At 46.4% G+C, this 21,851-nt stretch overlaps 1 protein-coding gene across 5 annotated transcripts in view; it reads right to left on the minus strand.

Annotated features, from left to right (window-relative positions):
- g2e3 (G2/M-phase specific E3 ubiquitin protein ligase) overlaps window positions 1-21,851 on the minus strand; it is a 182,142-nt gene that overhangs the window by 138,753 nt on the left and 21,538 nt on the right. For all 5 annotated transcript variants that reach the window (XM_078562866.1, XM_078562865.1, XM_078562869.1 and 2 more), the window contains exons 2-4: window positions 19,932-20,008; window positions 18,444-18,538; window positions 6,099-6,200 (exon numbers count right to left, since the gene is read on the minus strand). In XM_078562866.1, the coding sequence (XP_078418992.1) occupies window positions 6,099-6,200; window positions 18,444-18,538; window positions 19,932-20,008 (274 nt within the window). The remainder of the gene's footprint in view (window positions 1-6,098; window positions 6,201-18,443; window positions 18,539-19,931; window positions 20,009-21,851) is intronic.

The following is a 21,851-nucleotide window of genomic DNA, read 5'->3' on the forward strand; positions in this document are numbered from 1 at the left end:
TGGATGAGTTGACTGGCAAAGGCACTGTGATACAGGAAGCCATTCAAGTGGGGAGAGCAAAAAGGAATGCAGTGATAGTAGGGAACGGTATAGTGAGGGGGATTTGACACTGTTCTCTGCAGCAAAGAGTGAGGGTCCAGAAAGCTGTGTTGCCTGCCTGGTGCCAGGGTTCAGGACATCCAAGGGGCTGGAGAGGAACTTGGGAGTGGGAGGGGGAGCATCCAGTTGCTGTGGTCCATGTAGGTACCAACAACATAGGTAGGAGAAAGAAAGAGGTTCTGCATAGTCAGTATGAGGAGCTAGGCACAAAATTAAGAAGCATAACCTCAAAGGTCATAGTCGCTGGATTATCACCAAAGCCACGTGCAGATTGGCTTGATGCAAATAAGATTAGAGAAGTGAATGCATGATGTGGTAGAAGTGAGTTTTGGTTTATGGGGCATTGGCAGCAGTGCTGAGGAAAGTGGGAGCTGTACCATTAGGACAGTCTATACCTGAACTGTGCTGGGACCAGTGTTCTAGCGAGTTGCATAACTAGGGAAGTAGGAGAGGGTTTTAAATTAAATAGTGGGGGCAAGGGATTAAATTTGGGAAGTAGTGGTAAGTCGAGACAAAACAAGAGAGAAAGGTACTAATATGGGAAATGATAAACAGACCATGACAGGAAGGTATAGAGAGTACAAATATAAGATAAATCAGCAGGTGATGCTAGATGTTACGAAAATAATAAAAGGGCAAAACTAAGGGCTCTGTATCTGAATACACGTAGCATTCGAAACAAAACAGATGAACTGATAGCTCAAATCGAAATAAATAAGTACAATCTGATAGCTATTACAGAGACATGGCTGAAGGATGACATCGATTGGGACCTGAATATTGAAGGGTATGGGACATTTAGCGAAGACAGGTAGCTAGGAAAAGGTTGGGGGGGTGGGGGGGGTGGGGGGGGGGGGGGGGGGGTTCTCTTAATTAATGATAGTATAGGACAACGGAGAGGGATGACCGAAGTTCAGGAAACCAGGATGTAGAAGTGGCTTGGGTAAAGGCAGGAAATGATAAAGGCAAGAAGTCACTTGTGGGAATGGCATACAGGCCCCCTAATAGTACCCACATGGTATGATGGAGTATAAAGGAAGAAATAATGGGAACTATTCAGAAAGGCATGGCAAAAATCGTGAAGGATTTTAATCTACTTATAGACTTGGAAAAATCAGATGGGTAAAGGTAGATGAGGGGTTCATAGAATGTTTTCAGGATAGTTTCTTAGAACAGCATGTTCTGGAGCCAACCAGAGAGCAGGCTATACTAGATCTGGTATTGTGCAACAAGATAGGATTAATTAATGGCCTCATAGTGCAGGCACCCCTAGGTAGCTGCGATCATGATATGATTTAATTTTATATTTAGTTTGAGGGAGAGAAGAGTGGGTCCAAGACTAGCATTTTAAAGTTAAGGGCAATTATGAGGGCATGAAAGCAGAGCTAGCTAAAGTGAGCTGTCAAATTAGATTAAGGGATAGGTCAACAGAGATGCAGTGGCAGGCATTCAAAGGGATATTTCAGAATAGGTACATTCCAATGAGAAAGAAAAATTCCAAGACAAGGACCCACCATCCGTGGTTAACTAAAAAAAAAGGGTAAGATAGTATCAAAGTTAAAGAAAAAGCATTTAATTGCACAAGGATTGGTGGCAGGTCAGAAGATTGGACAGAATATATAAAAAAACAAAGAATGACTAAAAGATTAATAAGAAGGGAAAAAATAGAATACGAGAGAAAACTAGCCAGAAATATAAAAACAAAAAGTAAAAGTTCCTATAGATATTTTTAAAAAAGGAGTTAACAAGGTGAGTGTTGGTCCTATAGAAAGTGAGTCTGAGGAATTATTATTGAAAAATAAGGAGATGGCTGGTGAATTGAACAGATGCTTTGCATCGGTCTTCACTGTAGAGGATACAAGTAACATCCCAGAAATAGCTGCAAATCAGGAAATGGAAGGAAGGGAGGAACTTAAGAAAATTACAATCACCAGGGAAGTGGTACTGAGCAAATTGATGGAGCTGTGGGCTGACAAGTCCCCAGGTCCTGATGGACTTCATCCTAGGGTCTTAAAAGAAGTGGCTAGAGGGACAGTTGATGCATTGGTTTTAATATTCCAAAATTCCCTAGATCCGGGGAAGGCTCCATAAGGTTGAAAAATGGTGAATCTAACTTCTTTATTCAAAAAGGGAGGGAGACAGAAAGCAGCAACCTACAGCCTAACATCTGTAATAGAGAAAATGTTAGAAGGGCACTTAAATAAATTCAAGGCAACCAGGCAGAGTCAACATGTTTTGAGAGAGTGAAATCCACGTTTAACCAATTTATTGGAATTCTTTGAAGAAGTAACATCTGCTGTGGATAATGGGGAACCGGTACATGTAATGTACTTAGATTTCTAGATGGCATCTGATAAGGTGCCAGATCAAAGGTTATTGCAGAAAATAAAAGCTCATGATCTGGTGGGTAACATATTGGCATGGATAGGAGATTGGCTAGCTAACAGGAAACAGAGAGTAGGCATAAATGGGTCATTTTCTGGTCAGAAAGATGCATCGAGTAGTGTGCCACAGTGTCAGGGGGCTAAGGCCTCACACTATATATTTTTATTATATATAAATTGCTCATAGCTAACTTCCAAACTTTTAAAACCTGGACAATGACCTTTAAAATGGCTGAAGTTACGTCCGTCTCTGACCCTGAACAAAAGAGGCTATTTGGCAGCATTGAAGAAATTTGCACCCCGTTATTTCTGTCGAGACCCTAATGAGCCCCTGTGGGCTGCAGGGACCAAATTCAAAGGGAACAATACAAAGGTCACCTACATTTCATAAGCCAAGCCAGGCCAACCAGAGCCGATTCCTCTGTTAAGACGAAGGACCTGGCAATCTCCCTTTAAGACTTAATGGTTGGAACATTAACAATCTCAGGGACCCAGACAAAGGGGTGCATACCCTTCGTCAAAGCCAAAGTTGTGAGGTGGGAATCATGTGACATGACTGTTCTAGCTGGTGGAACCAGTAATACTGCCTTGTCGAGCTGCAACAGTCAGTCTGCCATCTTTCCATCTACCTAGCAGCAGCACAGGAAAGGGGTTCTTCTCCAGGTTTGAATACCTGGCCCCATCTATACTGTTTCAACTGGAACTCCTGTACCATCACCTACAACACTGATTCATCTCGGCGTGCCTTTATCAGCAGTTCACCCTGCCGATCTGTGTGAAGGAATACACCACTGGACTTTGATGCTGGCTGCTGAACACATGTGAAACATTAATTCTTTTCTCTGTGGTCTTTGCCCCATAAATCTTTCTTTTGTCTAACCATTTTTTATTGTATGAGTGAAAAGGAGGCAAAGTTGCTACCCTCCTCCTGCGTTTGAGTGTGTGCAAATAAACTAACCCTGTGTTCATCTTATCATGAGTTTGCTGTAGGGTTATTAAGAGAAATTGGATCACACCGAAACTGAGGGGTCGGGGAATATGCCACTGCTTATAAAGGGGGAAACAAATCAAAAACACCTTTCTGTTTATGCGGGCGGGCGGGGGAGCGAGAGGAGGAATAAGGACTGTTTAAACTAACCCTCCTTCCTGTCTGTAGCACACAGGGATTAGTGCTGGGGCCTCAAGCTTTTACAATTAAATAACTTGGATGAAGGGAATGAAGGTATGGTTACTAAATTTGCTGATGATACAAAGATAGGCAAGTTGTGAAGAGGACATAAGGAGGTTACAAAGGGATGCAGATAGGTTAAGTGAGTAGGCAAAGATCTGGCAAATGGAGTATAATGTAGGAAAATGTGAAATTGTCCATTTTGACAAGAATAGTAAAGAAGCATATTATCTAAATAGTAAGAGGTTGCAGAGCTCTGAGATGAAGGGGAATCTGGCTGCCCTATGAATCACAGAAGGTTAGTATGCAGGTACAGCAGGTAAATAGGAAAGCTAATACAATGTTATTCCGAGGGGAATTGAATACAAAAGCAGAGAGGTCATGTTTCAGTTATAGAGGGCATTGGTGAGACCACATTTGGAGTACTCTGTACAGTATTGATCTCCTGGATATAGCTGGAATTGGAGGGTTGTCTTATGAGGAAAGGCTGGACAGAGTAGGCTTGTATCCACTGGAGTTTAGAAGAGTAAGAAGTGACTTGATTGAAATGTATTAGATCCTGAGGGATCTTGACAGGGTGGTTGTGGAAAGGATATTTCTTCTTGTGGGCGAATCTAGAATGAACCAGGGGTCACTGTTTAAAAATAAGGGGTTGCCCATTTAAGACCAAGATTAGGAGAATTCTTTTCTCTCAGAGGGTAGAGGGTCTTTGGAACTTTCTTCCTCAAAAGGCATTGGAGGCAGAGTCTTTAAATATCTTTAAGGCAGAGCTAGATAGATTCCTGTTAAGCAATGGGGTGAAGGGTTATTGGGGGTAGGTGGGAACCTGGAGTTGAGGTTACAATCAGGTCAGCAATGACCTTACTGAATGGCGGAGCAGGCTTGAGGGGCCAAATGACCTACTCCAGCTCCCAATTTTTTTTATTCATTCATGGGATGTGGGCTTCACTGGCTTGCCCATCCCTAGTTGCCCTTGAGAAGGCATATTAGGACAGGCAATGAAAAGCTTGATCACAGAGCTGGGTTTTAAAGAGGATCTTAAAGGCAAAGGAAGTGCAATTTGCCAACAAGGGCAGCAACCGACTGCAGCAGTTTAGGCAGCACAAGGGATGCCTTGGTAAGAGAAAGCATATTGCCACCCATGAAGTCAAAGTCATGATGTCAATCTTTAGATTGTGGATGACAAGAGCTTTGTTTGCAAGTAGATGGGAATTCTGAAAGGTAGATAGGAGAGGAATGAAGTGGAGAAATGAGGTTATCAAGATTAGCTCCCAGCAGATGTGCTGGGTGGGAAGATCGACAAACAATGGTAAAAGGAGGCAGCCATAGCAATTACAACAGAAGCAAACAAATTGGCCGAGGAAATATCCAAATACCCAAGCTTCTGATCATGGCAGGCAAGTAAGAAAACAGAGGAATAGTGACGGGTTGGGGTATGGATCGAGCTGATAAATTACCAAACGTGGGGGAAAATGAAACATGATGAAACATGACAGTGACAGGAAGGGACGAAGATATCACAGAAGAGCCCGAGAGGGACACAGAGAAAATAGATGGGACATAGAAGAATTGGGATTGGGCCCAGAGATAGTTAAAGGAATGGATAGGGTAAATCCAGAATATTGCAACTAGCAGCTGTAAATCCTCTTCTCAGAGAAAGAGGGGGAAGAAAATTGGCAAAAGACAAACTGTGAAAGATTATTTACAACTTCACTGCGGATTTAAATACATGAAAAATGGGTGGGTTATGTAATAGGCAGAAAATCCACCACGTCATTTACTATCCAGCTTGCCTTATTGGTGGTGCAATGTCTCAGGAATACTTTTTGTTCAAAGTAATTCCATTTTATACAACAAAATATTAACCTCAGAAAATTTCCCAACTATTAGCGGCATTTTCCATGACCATGCTATTCAAAAGCAACATTCAGGAAATCTTGGCTCTTGTTTCTTATGGAGTTACCTCATGATGAACAGGGAGACTCCCAATCACCATCACCGATGTAACTTTTTCTGCTAATAATAGGCAACATAATGTTCTCTTGATCTTCAACAAAAAATAACCCCATAGGCTTTTCTACCCATTTTAAGCAATACTTAAGAGTAGTTCTTATAGTAAGGACAACAGTTCTATTTTCCACAATACATCCTTGAAGCTTATCCCAAAAAAAGCACAAATTTAAGGCTGTTGGGTACTAAGTTTTTGTTTATAATAGAAACTGGGTTTATGTTAATCAAAATGCATTTGAGCGCAGGTCTCAACGTAAAAGAATGCTACTCCAATTACTGATAACATGCTATGAAATCGACCCCCATTTTCAATTTTGGATAAATCAAAGTTAGCTTTAGTTCGCAATGAACTCTAATTTCTAAAAGATCATCACGTGCAATTGAAACTGAGTGACTAGGAAAAAGCTCAAGGTCATAAAATAGTAAATTTGACATACCATTCTTGAAGCTCTGCGAATCTCCTTTCTGATATCTGCAGCTAGAAACCCATAAATTCCTTCATTCTCTTTCCCACGCTGATACAATCCACTTGACATAATCTATACCATGTGCCAAAATACACATTGGAATTACTCCAAATGCATGATTTAAGGGAAACCAAAAGTAAAATTAAAAACAAATTATCTCTAAAAGACAGCTCCTTATTTACAACTGTCAGTTAACTATTGCCTCTTCAAGCTGATAATCTCACTTTCAAAAATATTGTAGTTATGACAGTCTGATCAACAATTCCTTAGTTTAGCTTTAGTTAAATAAATTACAGAATAATTCCACTAGATAGAAAAGACAGATGCTTTTGACTTGAGTTATCAATAACGTTACAATACTTTCCAAAGGAAAGATGTGCCTGCTGAATGTCGGTTTACTTAAAGAAAAAAAAATTTATACCTAATTGTGCATATTCCAAATATTAATAAGGATGGAATGTCCTATTACATGCTCTGAGTTCTTTTGGCTCAGAAATAACTTATATCTTATAGATCCCTTGTCGTATTATACAATTTATTTTTGCAAATGTAATGAAAGAGAATTTCTGACCATCATTGGAATGAGAAAATCTTACCAGTCTAAAAAAAAAATCTTATTCTTTGAAAATTCTATTGCTCCTACAGACAAAACATTAATAAGCTTGCCAATGCCATTTTATTCAGAGGCAATTATCATCAAGAGCGAGATTCAAATTTTAACCGAAGAAACCAGATAATTCAATCACCAATTTCCTGAAAGGCTGATGAAAATATTTTGAGCATTATAATATGAATATGATGGATTATTTTCATTCTTTGCATGGCTTATATGACCTCACAGCTAGCATGTAGCCTGTTAAGTAACTGACATCTCTGAGCATTGGATACAAGTGCCATAAGAGCGAAATCACTAAAACAAAATGAAAGTCAAAATGGACATCACTAACTTCAAAATTGTTAAGTCTAGAAATTCCCAGTCCGGCTACCAGTGCTACATCATAAAATAAACCCCAGATAAATATTGATAAGAAAACTTGTCAAGTATGAAAACAAACCATTTTGCAAGTCCGCAAATCAGCCCTGAGATTTTCCAGAAAGGAACATATTGAAACTTTAACAGGAGGTTAACGGCAAAGTATTTAAGGAAGACTCATTATTTCAAAATAGAATGCATACCTAAAGGTCAGAGAAAACAGAATTAAACTGATCAAGACAATATTAAAACTGAACCTACTGGTCTGAATTTAGTTCATAAAAAGCAGAAATGGCCTTAAATAGAAGACTGGCAGAAAAGGAAGCTAATACAAGGGAACAAGTCTTTTTGTTTTTCGAAGACCACAAACTCTACACCAGCCTGGTTCAGTTGACCAAATTTACTTAGCTGAGGCTGAAGGTTGAGAGTACTCCTTTCCAAGGGCTTGAACCCTCAATCTTCATTGTAGTACATAGGGGATGCTGCATTCTTGGATGGGTACTAGTCCAGGACTTTTAACTGACGCCCAATCTGCCAATTTAGGCGTATATTAAAACATATCATGGTATTATTGGAAGAACAGATAAGTCTCATGTCCTAACCAACTTTCGTACTTCAATCAACACCTGCAAAAAATAGTTCACTTATCATTCACCTCATCCTTGTAGTGGGATCTTACCCACTGTTCAGTGAAATGCACGGCAAAAAAAGTATACTATTTGTAAAAGAGGATATGCATGGGTGTGAGGGTGCGGGCGAGAGGGAGGGGGCGTGAGAAAGACAGTGTGTGTGTGAATGAGTGAGAGAGAGTGAGAGAAAGTGACTGTGTGTGTGAATGAGTGTGAGAGAGTGAGAGAAAGAGTGTGTGTGTGAATGAGTGTGAGAGAGTGAGAGAAAGAGTGTGTGTGTGAATGAGTGTGAGAGAGTGAGAGAGGGTGTGTGTGAATGAGTGTGAGGGAGTGAGAGAAAGAGTGTTTGTGTGAATGTGTGAGAGAGTGAGAGAAAGAGTGTGTGTGTGAATGAGTGAGAGAATGTGAGTATGTGTGTGTGAATGAGTGAGAGTTTGAGAGTGTGTGTGAATGAGTGAGAGTTTGAGAGTGTGTGTGTGAATGAGTGAGAGAGTTTGTGAGCACGTGTGTGCATGTGTGTGTGAGAATGAGTGTGAGAGTTTGTGAGTACGTGTGTGAATGAATGAGAGAGTTTTAGAGTATGTGTATGCGAGAGCGTGTGCGAGAGGGAGAGAGGGTGCGCGCGGGCGAGAGGGACAGAGTAAGAGGGCGTGCGCGGGTGAGAGGGACAGAGAGAGAGGGCGGGCGTGCACGAGAGGGTGAGGGAGAGGTTGCGCGCGCACGAGAGGGTGAGAGAGGGGGCGCACGCACACGAGAGGAGGAGAGAGAGGGCGCGCGAGAGAGGACGGGCGCGCGTGCGAGAGGGACAGAGGGCGGTCACACGCGTGAGAGGGACAGAAGGTGGACACGCGCGCGAGAGGGACAGAGGACGGGCATGCGCGCGAGAGGGACAGAGGGCGAGCACGCGCGAGAGAGGAATAGAGGGCGGGCACAAGCGAGAGAGGGACAGAGGGCGGGCATGCGCGCGATAGGGACAGAGGGCAGGCACGCGTGAGGCACAGAGGGTGCGAGAGGGAGAGAGGGCGGGTGCGCAAGCCAGAGGGAGAGGGGGCGGGCGCGAGCGAGAGGGAGAGAGGGCGGGCGCGCGCGAGAGGGAGCGAGGGGGGGCGCGCGCGAGAGGGAGAGAGGGGGGGCGCGCGCGAGAGGGAGAGGGGGCGGGGGCGCGCGCGAGAGGTAGAGGGGGCGGGCGCGCGCGCGAGAGGTAGAGGGGGCGGGCGCGCGCGCGAGAGGTAGAGGGGGCGGGCGCGCGCGCGAGAGGTAGAGGGGGCGGGCGCGCGCGCGAGAGGTAGAGGGGGCGGGCGCGCGCGCGAGAGGGACGGAGGGCGGGCGCTCGCGCGAGAGGGACGGAGGGCGGGCGCTCGCGCGAGAGGGACGGAGGGCGGGCGCTCGCGCGAGAGGGACGGAGGGCGGGCGCTCGCGCGAGAGGGACGGAGGGCGGGCGCTCGCGCGAGAGGGACGGAGGGCGGGCGCTCGCGCGAGAGGGACGGAGGGCGGGCGCTCGCGCGAGAGGGACGGAGGGCGGGCGCTCGCGCGAGAGGGACGGAGGGCGGGCGCTCGCGCGAGAGGGACGGAGGGCGGGCGCTCGCGCGAGAGGGACGGAGGGCGGGCGCTCGCGCGAGAGGGACGGAGGGCGGGCGCTCGCGCGAGAGGGACGGAGGGCGGGCGCTCGCGCGAGAGGGACGGAGGGCGGGCGCTCGCGCGAGAGGGACGGAGGGCGGGCGCTCGCGCGAGAGGGACGGAGGGCGGGCGCTCGCGCGAGAGGGACGGAGGGCGGGCGCTCGCGCGAGAGGGACGGAGGGCGGGCGCTCGCGCGAGAGGGACGGAGGGCGGGCGCTCGCGCGAGAGGGACGGAGGGCGGGCGCTCGCGCGAGAGGGACGGAGGGCGGGCGCTCGCGCGAGAGGGACGGAGGGCGGGCGCTCGCGCGAGAGGGACGGAGGGCGGGCGCTCGCGCGAGAGGGAGGGAGGGCGGGCGCGCGCGAGAGGGAGGGAGGGCGGGCGCGCGCGAGAGGGAGGGAGGGCGGGCGCGCGCGAGTGGGAGGGAGGGCGGGCGCGCGCGAGTGGGAGAGAGGGCGGGCGCGCGCGAGTGGGAGAGAGGGCGGGCGCGCGCGAGTGGGAGAGAGGGCGGGCGCGCGCGAGTGGGAGAGAGGGCGGGCGCGCGCGAGTGGGAGAGAGGGCGGGCGCGCGCGAGTGGGAGAGAGGGCGGGCGCGCGCGAGTGGGAGAGAGGGCGGGCGCGCGCGAGTGGGAGAGAGGGCGGGCGCGCGCGAGTGGGAGAGAGGGCGGGCGCGCGCGAGTGGGAGAGAGGGCGGCGCGCGCGAGTGGGAGAGAGGGCGGGCGCGCGCGAGTGGGAGAGAGGGCGGGCGCGCGCGAGTGGGAGAGAGGGCGGGCGCGCGCGAGTGGGAGAGAGGGCGGGCGCGCGCGAGTGGGAGAGAGGGCGGGCGCGCGCGAGTGGGAGAGAGGGCGGGCGCGCGCGAGTGGGAGAGAGGGCGGGCGCGCGAGTGGGAGAGAGGGCGGGCGCGCGAGTGGGAGAGAGGGCGGGCGCGCGAGTGGGAGAGAGGGCGGGCGCGCGCGAGAGGGCGGGCGCGCGCGAGAGGGAGGGCGCGCGCGAGAGGGAGGGCGCGCGCGAGAGGGAGGGCGCGCGCGAGAGGGAGGGCGTGCGCGAGAGAGCGGGCGGGCGCGAGAGGGAGAGTGGGCGGGCAGGCGCGAGAGGGAGAGAGGGCGGGCGGGCGCGAGAGGGAGGGCGGGCGCAAGAGGGAGGGCAGGCGCGAGAGGGAGAGAGGGCGGGCGGGCGCGAGAGGGAGAGAGGGCGGGCGGGCGCGAGAGGGAGAGAGGGCGGGCGTGATAGGTAGAGAGGATGGGTGCGCGCACGAGAGGGAGAGTGGGCGCGTGCGAGAGAGTGAGAGAGTGCGCGGGGCACAGAGGGCGCATGAGGGAGGGAGGGCGCGCGCGCGAGAGGGAGAGTGGTCGCATGCGAGAGACAGGGCGCGCGCAAGGCACAGAGGAGGCAAGAGGGAGATAGGTCGGGCATGCGCGAGAGGGAGAGAGGACGGCCGCGTCTGCAAGAGGGAGAGAAGGCGGACGCGCGCGAGAGGGAGAGAGGGCGGGCGCGCACGAGAGGGAGAGAGGGCGGGCGCGCACGAGAGGGAGAGAGGGCGGGCGCGCACAAGAGGGAGAGAGGGCGGGCGCACAAGCGCAAGAGGGAGAGAGTGCAGGCGCGTGAGAGAGAGGGCACGTGCGTGAGAGGGAGAGTGGTCGCGCACGAGAGAGGGCACGCGCGAGGCACAGAGGGAGTGCGAGTGAGATAGGGCACACTGGCGAGAGGATAAGGGGGCGGGCGGGCACGCGAGGGGGAGAGGGGGCGGGGGCGAGGCGGCGGGTGCGGAGGCGAGGGGGAGAATGTGAGTGTAAGAGGTAAGAGTGTGCGTGAGAGTGAGCGAGCGTGAGGGCATGAGAGTGAGAGTGTGTGTGAGAGAGAGAGAAAAAAAAGTGTGATTGCGTGAAAGAAAGAGTGCGTGCGTGCACGTCGGAGTGTATGTGCTTATAAACAAGAGTGTGTGTGCGAGAGAGAGCGAGAGAGTGCGTGCGCAAGAGGGTGTGCACGAGTGTGCCCACACGAGAGATTTTGTGTATGTGTGCGCGCGAGAGAGAGATTGAGTGAGTGAGAGTGCCCGCATGTCCATGTGAGATTGTGTGTGCATGTTTGTGTATGTGCATGTGACAGAGAGAGTGCGTGTGCGTGGAAGAGAAAGAATGTATGCGTGCGTGCGTGTGTGTGAGAGAATGCGTGCACATATGTATGCGTGCCTGAGAGGGAGGGATGGATTGTGTGTACGTGTGAGAGAGAGCTTGTGTGCGAGTGTGTGTGCATGAGAGCTAGAGTGTCTATGTGTGAGAGAGAAAGTGAGACAGAGAGAGTGAGTGCGTGAGGGAGAGAGGGAGAGATGCGGAGAGGGGGAGAGAGAGAGGGAGAGTAAGAGAGGGAGAGTAAGAGAGGGAGAGTAAGAGAGGGAGAGTAAGAGAGGGAGTGTGTGTGTGCGTGAGAGAGAGGGGAGAGAGTGTGAGCGTAAGAGGTGAGTGAGAGAGAGACAGAGTGGGTGCATGAGTGTGTGCGCGAGAGTGAGCGAGCGTGTGTGAACATGAAAGTGAGTGTGTGTGTGAAGGAGAGTGAGTTTGTGTGAGAGAGAGAGAGAGAGAAAGAGTGTGCGTGTGTGAGTGTGTGCGTGCACGTCAGAGTGTCCGTGCGTATAAACAAGTGTATGTGAGAGAGAGCGAGAGGTTACGTGCGTGTGCGCACATGCGCCTGACTATGCATGTGAGAGACAGAGAGAGACAGAGTGAGTGACTGAGTGTGTGTGAGAGAGTATGAGAGAGAGAGAGAGAGAGAGAAAAAGTGTGCGCACGTGAGAGCGTGAGCGTGCACGCGATAGAGTGCGCACGCTTGAGAGAGATTGAGAGTACGATGATAGAGAGAGGGAGAGTGAGTGGGAGAGAGAGAGGGAGAGAGAGGGGGGCAGGGAAGGAGGGAGAGGGTGTGTGTGTATGAGGTGTATGTGTGCGCATGCGTGCGCGTGCATGAGCTTGCGCGTGCATGAGCGTGCGCGTGCATGTGCTTGGGCGCGAATGCCTCTTGAAAGTCCATGTGCAACACATCTACAGCATTACCCTCATCAACCCTCTCTATTACCTCTGACAAACTCCAGTAAGTTAGTTAAAACACAATTTCACCTTTAGAAATCCATGCTGGGTCTTCCTGATCAAGTCACATTTTTCCATGTGACTAGTAATTCTATTCCAGGTGATTGTTTCAAGGAGCTTCCCCACCACTGAAGTTAAACTGACTGGTCTGCAATTGCTGGGCTTATCTTACAATCTTTTTTGAACAAGGGTATAATATTAATAAAAACAAAAAACTACTGCGGATGCTGGAAATCCAAAACAAAAACAGAATTACCTGGAAAAACTCAGTAGGTCTGGCAGCATCGGTGGAGAAGAAAAGAGTCGACATTTCGGGTCCACACGACCCTTCAACAGAACTGAAGTATAATTAGGAGAGGGGTGAAATATAAGCTGGTTTAAGGTGGGGGGCGGGGGAGAGAGAAGTTGAGGGTGGGGTGGTTGTAGGGACAAGCAAGCAGTGATAGGAGCAGATAATCAAAAGATGTCACAGACAAAAGGATCAAAGAGGTGTTGAAGGTGGTGATATTATCTAAGAAAAGTGCTAATTAAGAATGGATGGCAGGACACTCAAGGTACAGCTCTAGTGGGGTGGGGTGGAAAGATTGACAAGGTATTAGTAGTAGATTTAAAAATAATGAAAATAGGTGGGAAAAGAAAAATCTATACAAATTATTGAAAACAAAAAAAAAACAAAAGGGAGGGGGAGGAAACGGGGTGGGGATGGGGGGAGGGGGAGTTTAAGATCTAAAGTTGTTGAATTCAATATTCAGCCCGGAAGGCTGTAAAGTGCCTAGTCGGAAGATGAGGTGCTGTTCCTCCAGGGCATAACATTTGCAGTTCTCCAGCCTTCTGGCACCTCCCCTGAGTTTAGGGAAGACTGAACTTTTATGGCCAGTGCCCCTGCAATTTCCCCTCTTACTTCCTTTAATATCCTTGGCTGCATTTCATCCGGTCCCAGTGCATTGTCAACTTTAGGTACCAACAGTTCATCCAACACTTCCTCCTTATAAATTTTGAGCCCTTCTAATGACAGAGTTTCCTCCTCTGTCACTGTGACCTCAGTAACATCTGCCTCCTTGGTAAAGACTGATGCAAAGTACTCATTTAACACCTCAGCCTCTACATGTGAATTCCCTTTTAGGTCCCTAATCGGCCCTACTCCTCCTTTTACCACCCTCTTACTATTTGTGCGCCGATAGAAGACTTTGGGATTTCCCTTTATGTTGGCTGCCAGTCTTATCTCATGATCCCTCTTTGTTTCTCTTATTAGCTTTTTTCACCTCCCCTCTGTGCCTTCTGTATTTCTGCTTGGTTCTCAATTGTATTTTCTACCTGACACCTGTCATAAGCACGCTTTTTCATCTTTATCTTAATTTCTATCTCCTTTTTCATCCAGGGAGCTCTGGGTTTGTTTGTCCTACCTGTCCCTTTTGAGGGACTATACCTTGATATAGCCTGAACCATTTCTTTTTTGAAGCTAGCCTATTGTTCAAGTTCAGTGTTTCCTGCCAATCTTTGGTTCCAGTCTATCCAGCCCCATTGAAGTTGGCTCTCCTCCAGTTAATTATTCTTACTCTGGATTGCATATTGTCCTTTTCTACCGTCATCTTAAACTTTACAATACAATGATCAATGTCTCCTAAATGCTCTCCCACTGACACTAGATCTACTAGGTCCACCTCATTTCCAAGAACCAGGTCCAACAGTGCATCCATTTCATTACAAGCCTACCGACTCCCACAGCTACCTCGACTACAGCTCCTCACACCCCGCTTCCTGTAAGGACTCTATCCCATTCTCAGTTTCTTCGCCTCCGTCGCTTCTGTTCTGATGATGCCACTTTCAAAAACAGTTCCTCTGACATGTCCTCCTTCTTCCTTAACCGAGGTTTTCCATCCACGGTGGTTGACAGGGACCTCAACCGTGTCCGGCCCATCTCCCGCGCATCCGCCCTCACACCTTCCTCTCCCTCCCAGAACCATGATAGGTCCCCCTTGTCCTCACTTATCACCCCACCAGCTCTCATGCCCACATGTCCGTCCTTGGCCTGCTGCATTGTTCCAGTGAAGCTCAATGCAAACTGGAGGAATAGCACCTCATCTTCCGACTAGGCACTTTACAGCCTTCTGGACTGAATATTGAGTTCAACAATTTTAGATCATGAACTCTCTCCTCCATCCCCACCCCCTTTCCGATCCCCCTTTTTTCCAATAATTTATATAGATTTTTCTTTTCCCACCTATTTCCATTATTTTTAAATGTATTTTCATCCATTGTTTTATCTTTGCTTTTTAGCCTATTTCGATCCCTTCCCCCCACCCCATCCCCACTAGGGCTATCTGTACCTTTATTATCACATTCCTTAGATAATATCACTAGCTTCAACACCTCTTTGTCCTTTTTTCTATGACATCTTTTGGTTATCCCCACCTATCACTGGCCCTCTATCCAGCTCTACTTGTCCTACCCCACCTTAAACCAGCTTATATTTCACCTCTTTTTTATTTTTCCTTAGTTCTGTTGAAGAGTCATACGGACTCGAAACATTAACTGTGTTCCTCTCCGCAGATGCTGTCAGACCTGCTGAGTTTTTCCAGGTATTTTTGTTTTTGTTGTGCATCCATTCTTGTTGGACAGGACGCATACTGCTGTAGAAAATTCTTATGAACACAACCTAGGAACTCTTGCCCCTCTCCATCCTTTACACTACCACTGTCCCAGCCTACATTCCGGTGATTAAAGACCCCATTATAACTACTCTATAGTGCTTGCATCTCTCTGTAATTTCCCTGCAAATTTTTCCCACTAAATCCTTCTATTTGCCGGTCGATAGCAACGTAATTGCACACTTTTTGTTCCTTAGCTCTAACCACATTGATTCTGTCCGTAAACCCTCTGGGACTTCCTTTTTCTCCAGCACTGCAATGCTCTCCTTGACCAATACCACCGCCCCTCCTCCTTTTCTTCTTTTCCTATCTTTTCAGAACACCTTGTACCCAGGAATATTTAAACACCCAGTTCTGCCCTTCCTTGTTATTGCCACATCATCATATTTCCAGTTCTGTGCTTGTAACTCCCCAATTTTATTTGCTATAATCCATGCATTCACAGACATACACAGCAACTCTCGTTCAGGCTTCATGACTTTCTCCCTTACTCCAACTCCACCTAGTAATTTACTATTCTCTATACTAGTGCCCCCAGTATTTTGTGAACCCTGGTATTCCTCTCTAATATTCTCTCCTGGTTCCCACACCCCTGCCAAGTTCGATTAAAACCCTCACAACAGCATAGAGAGCAGAGGAGGCTGAATACATTCAAGGCTGAGTTATACTGATTTTTGATTGACAAGGGAGTCAAGGGTTATGGGGGCTGGCAGGAAAGAACAAAAAAAAATAAAGAACAAAGAAAAGTACAGCACAGGAACAGGCCCTTCGGCCCTCCAAGCCTGCACCGATCATATTGCCTGTCAAACTAAAACGTTTTGCACTTCCGGGGTCCATATCCCTCTATTCCCATCCTATTCATTTATTTGTCAAGCTGCCTCCTAAACACCACTATCGTACCTGCTTCCACCACCTCCTCTGGCAGCGAATTCCGGACACTCACTACCCTCTGCATAAAAAACTTGCCCCGCACACCTCCTCTAAAGTTTTCTCCTCTCACCTTAAATCTATATCCCCTAATTGACTCTTCCACCCTGGGAAAAAGCTTCTGACTATCTACTCTGTCCATGCCACTCATAATTTTGTAAACGTCTATAAAGTTGCCCCTCAATCTTCGCCGCTCTAGTGAGAACAATCCAAGTTTCTCCAACCTCTCCTCATAGCTAATAACCTCCAGACCAGGCAGCATCCTGGTAAACCTCCTCTGCACCCTCTCCAACGCCTCCATATCCTTCTGGTCAATACCCCTGCCGATGAAGGCAAGCATGCCATATGCCTTCCTGACTACCTTATCCACCTGCGTTGCCACTGTCAGTGACCTGTGGACCTGCACACCCAGATCCCTCTGCTCGACAATGCACTTAAGGGTTCTGCCATTTACTGTATAATTCCTACCTGTATTAGGCCTTCCAAAATGCATTACCTCGCATTTGTCCGGATTAAACTCCACCTGCCATTTCTCCGCCCAAGTCCCCAACCGATCTATATCCCGTTGTATCCTTTGATAATCCTCTTCACTATCTGCAACTCCTCCAGCCTTAGTGTCGTTTGCAAACTTACTAATTAGCCCAGTTACATTTTCCTCCAAATCATTTATGTATACTACAAACAGCAATGGTCCCAGCACTGATCCCTGCGGAACACCACTAGTCACAGCTCTCCATTCAGAAAAGCACCCTTCCACTGCTAACCTCTGTCTTCTATGACCAAGCCAATTCTGTATCCATCTTGCCAGCTCACCTCTGATCCCGTGCGACTTTACCTTCTGTACCAGTCTGCCATGAGGGGCCTTGTCAAAGGCCTTACTGAAATCCACGTATATAACATCCACTGCCCTTCCATCGTCGATCATCTTTGTCACTTCCTCGAAAAACTCGATCAAATTAGTGACACATGACCTCCCCTTCACAAAACCATGCTGCCTCTCACTAATATGCCCATTTGCTTCCAAATGGTAGTAAATCCTGTCACAAAGAATCTTCTCCAATAATTTCCCTACCACTGACGTAAGGCTCACCGGCCTATAATTTCCTGGATTATCCCTCCTACCCTTCTTAAACAATGGAACAACATTGGTCATTCTCCAGTCCTCTAGGACCTCACCCATTGCCAGTGAGGATACAAAGATTTCTGTCAAGGCCCCAGCAATCTCCTCCCTTGCCTCCCTCAGTATTCTGGGGTAGATCCCATCTGACCCTGGGGACTTATCCACCTTAATATTCTTCAAGATGCCTAACACCTCCTCTTTTTTGATCTCAACATGATCCAGGCTATCTACACGCTCTTCCCTATACAAATCGACCGCTAAGTCCTTCTCTTTGGTGAATATGGATGAGAAGTACTCATTTAGTATCTCTCCCATTTCTTCTGGCTCCACACACAGATTCCCACCTCTGTCCTTGAGTGGGCCCACCCTTTCCCTGGCTACCCTCTTGCTTTTTACATATGTATAAAAGGCCTTGGGATTTTCCTTTATCCTGGTTGCCAATGACTTTTCATGACCCCTTTTAGCCCTCCTGACTCCTTGCTTAAGTTTCTTCCTACTTTCTTTATATTCTCCACGGGCTTCATCTGTTCCCAGCCTTCTAACCCTTTCGAATGCTTCCCTTTTCTTTTTGACTAATCTCACAATATCCTTCGTTAGCCAAGGTTCCTGAAACTTGCCATACTTATGCTTCATCCTAGCAGGAACATGCCGGTCCTGAATTTTTATCAACTGACGTTTGAAAGCCCCCCACATGTCAGTTGTTGATTTGCCCTCAAACAAGTGGAGTTAAAGTCACAATCGGATCAGCTGTGGTCTTGCTGAATGTCGTAGCAGGCTCAATGGGCCAAATGCCTTCTCCTAATCCTATTTCTTATGGTCTCACTGAACCATGGCACAAATAGCTGTCCCTGAAGGAAAAGCTGATTTTAACAACTCACAATATTTATATACTAAGGAATTAAATGAAGTGAAAAATAAATATTTGAAAATACACTCAAATCAGTAATAGTGACCATGACGCAATTGTCGTAAAAACCGTTCTGGTTCACTAATGTCCTTTAGGAATGGAAATCTGCCATCCTTACCTGGTCTGGCCTATTTGTGACTCCAGGCCCAAGTAATATAGTTGAATCTTAACTTCCCTCTGAAATGGCCCAGCAAGCCATTCAGTTGTATCAAACCGCTACAAAGTCTAAAAGGAACGATCTCTCTTCGTAACAGCACTGTGGGTATACCTACACCACATGGACTGCAGGGGTTCACGAAGGCAGCTCACCACCACCTTCAAGGGCAATTAAGAATGGGCAGTAAATGTTGGCTAGCTAGCAATGCCCACATTCAATGAGCTAATAAATAAAAAAAGGTAAAAATGGTTTCAACCTACCAAACAATAGTAATGAAGAGTTATTCCATTATCATAAGTTTTCTTCTCGCCATATTTTTCAGGGCAGTCATCATTCCGCCGACAAAATACACAAGCTACAGGAACAAACAAAATTTCATCTTGAACGAAAGTGAGAGTGACTACTTTTGGAATATGAGTAACTATGCCAAAGCCCTGAAAAGATTTCAAAATCAAAAAGGTACCAAATCAGGTGCAATAATAGTAATATCCATTTGGAAGGTTTTTTCTTTCAGGCCTTCTTTCTCCGCCCGATTCTTATGACAGCAGTAATCTTTCTGCCAGGGCCAGACTTGAATCACTATAATTTGGGGCAGCTTCACTTTCAATGAGGGAAGTTCTTTGGGCAAGCAGTATTAAAAGAATTATTTATATTTGTATCATAAGTGTCTCGCTCTCAACCTGTAGCAGAATTGTTACTGACATACGACAGGCCATATGCAACATTCACTAAAATATGCCGCTGCTCTTGCAGTCCATAAGCCTAGAAGCAACTGGGCAACATGTTACTTACCACTAAGTTTGCACGTCATCAGAACCAAGTCTGCCCATTCCATTCTACAGGTATACTTGTAAAGACAGTGGGACACATGCATTCAACTCTGATATGCAAGTGTCCCTATGGGAAGAGAGAGAAAGTAAAAAGGATATTTGTACTTGTGCACTTCCTAGTAGCTAGCTCAGAACAAACAAATTTGCTCTCAATTTCCTCAGCTTTTCATAAACAAAATAAAAATCAGCTGAGATCAAAAATCTGTAAATAAGTCTAAGAAAATAAAATGTGTTAATATAGGAATGGAGCGATCATCACCAGAGCTCCCTGGAGGTTCAGGAACTATCAAGCAAACAGCATGAATTACACAGACTTGGAAAGATCCAACATTTGATCCCTGGCTTTTGCCAAGTCAACTGATGTGAACTGCAGTGGCAGTAAAGGCACTGTTGACATTATTCCCTCTGGGCTAAGAGAGGGAAAATCAGCATGCACCTTGCTCCTTTGCACCATCCAGTGATACCACTGGAAATATTTGTTCATGGACATCAGGTGTGTGCATATTGCAGTCCAATGCTAAACATCAAGGTAAATAAAGTCTGGCACCCATTTCAGGTGGCAGTAGGCCACTAATCTTCTAATAACTTGGCAATGTGATATACATGAAAATAATTCAGATGTGGTCAATACTACCACCTTTCATATTCCTTTAAATGGACTCAGCACGTGTATTTGAGCTAAAATGAAACAAACTTTTTGTACGGAAACAAACATCAAAATTATGATCGTAAATAATTTATAGAAGAAAACAAGCTGTTGAACTTTTGCTCATCAGCTGGCACTTAACCCAAATGATGCATTATGCAGATAAGATGAAATACTGCCTGATCACACCGTTCAATCTCTTGCACTACTTCTACGTTTCAAATAAATAAGTTCAAAATGAAGACAGAAGGTAAAATATCAGAAGTACTCACAAGGATTTTGCCTCTGCTCCAGCTTCTGCTTTACATTTGTAGCAAAGTCAATTGCAGCGCCTGACTTGGGCAACTTCCTAGATAAAAACACAAAAACATTAAAATACAAGTAGAAGACAGATTGTCCAACTACCTGATTCGAGTTTAGACACATCAAGTTTCATTTTAAGTGCCACAGGTGACAAATCAAAACCTCCATCAAGCTTTCGTTCACTTGTCTCAATATCTCCTTATGTGGCTCGGTGTGAAATTTGTTTGATAATATCCCTGTGAAGCACATAGGGTGTTTTGCTCCATTAAATGCAAATTGTTGGTGCTGTTGATGTTCTAAATGCGCAAGTTTAATGTCACATACCAGGCTTATTCATCAGAACTACTTAATTCACGTGAGGGGCTGGATAAACAGGCATGCCTATTCAGTGATAGTTTGGTATGAAGTAAAATCATCTCTTCCTCATTTTGCAAAATTACACCACACATCTTGATTCTCTGGTCAGCTGAGATCCAGAAAATAAAAATTTAAGTAATATTGAATCTGCCAGAGATGGACAGAGCAGCTAAGACCGAAGTCAGGATTGGTAAACTAATGAAAATTGATTTTTTTTTACATTAAAAGTGCTATATTAATGCAAGTCGTTCTTGTACTTCAATAACTTGTGTTCTTTCACACTATATTATTTCTTATGTTTTGCTTATTTTCTTTGTGCATTATAAACAGTATTCCATCTTGTAAACATACTTATGCATTGACATTTTCCCATTCATGGGCAACACCAAGAGAAATGTATTAGTACATTTATCAGTTAAAATGGCCTCCTGAGATAGCCAAAGGTACCTTTCTAATTCTATATATTAAACAATTTTTTTGTGTAAGAGAAGTTCAGAAAGCTGAACAGGATTTGTAAAATGCAAATGAAACCCAATATACAGTGCTGAGTAAATTACAGTTTATCCATATTTGCAGGGGTTCAGTCATTACTATTTTTATTTCAACCAAGCTGCCTAAAATTCAAATCTGTACTCAGAGAAAACCTTTATGTTAACTGTTGATCAATAATCTTGCTCTATTTTCATAAAAGGGTCACCTCTCATCTCCCTTTAAGCATGGAAAAGGAATAGCATCCATTTTAACTTGAGTTACCATAGCCTTTTAAAAACAAAATAAATAGCACACGTGTTCACTTGTTGCCACACTCTATATTATTGAATTCTATTGGTAAACTGTGCAAGACTGAAACTGGATTATCAAACCATGTTTCACTACTTCTTACCTGACCAACCTTCTTAGTAGTTAAGCAGATGCCCTGATTTTGCCTCTCCTTGACTATACAGTTTCGCGATCAGATTTAAGACACAGTTTTTCTGGAGCGTAACTTGGGAATTTTATTTGTTTATATTTTTGACAAATGTATTATGTGCTAAGATCATTGCATCTTCCTCCAGTTAGGAGAGATAGGCTTTCGACTTCCAGAACCAACTGCAAAAGATTGATTTTTCAGCATAAACATGTTTACAAAGCAGGTAAGTCACCAGAAATCCTGCTAGCCTTACAGAAGGCACAAAAGGAAATAATTATATTTTCTCTTATTGAGTATAGTCTTGATTCACAGATGCTCAACTCTATAAATCAAGTGTATAATCAGGGGGAAAAAATCAGGACACCTGTGAACTTTTCTGGAAGACCATGCTTTCCAAAATCTACATAAAACACCATCATCCCAGTGGTGAACTCGAGCAATAGCTGATTGGCTATTTAGCTTGTGTTTAAATATGAGCTTCACTGGCTGAATTTTGCTAGCAAGGTCACAATGTAGGATTTCTCCAAAGGCCATTTGTAGTTACCCACTGGGGGAGGATCAGGCTGCAGCGAGTGAACCTCTGACCATGGTGCAAATGGTCTGGTTCACTGCCTCCCTTCTG

The sequence above is a fragment of the Cetorhinus maximus genome, chromosome 18 (assembly GCF_964194155.1).
Source record: "Cetorhinus maximus chromosome 18, sCetMax3.hap1.1, whole genome shotgun sequence".
Taxonomy (NCBI): domain Eukaryota; kingdom Metazoa; phylum Chordata; class Chondrichthyes; order Lamniformes; family Cetorhinidae; genus Cetorhinus; species Cetorhinus maximus.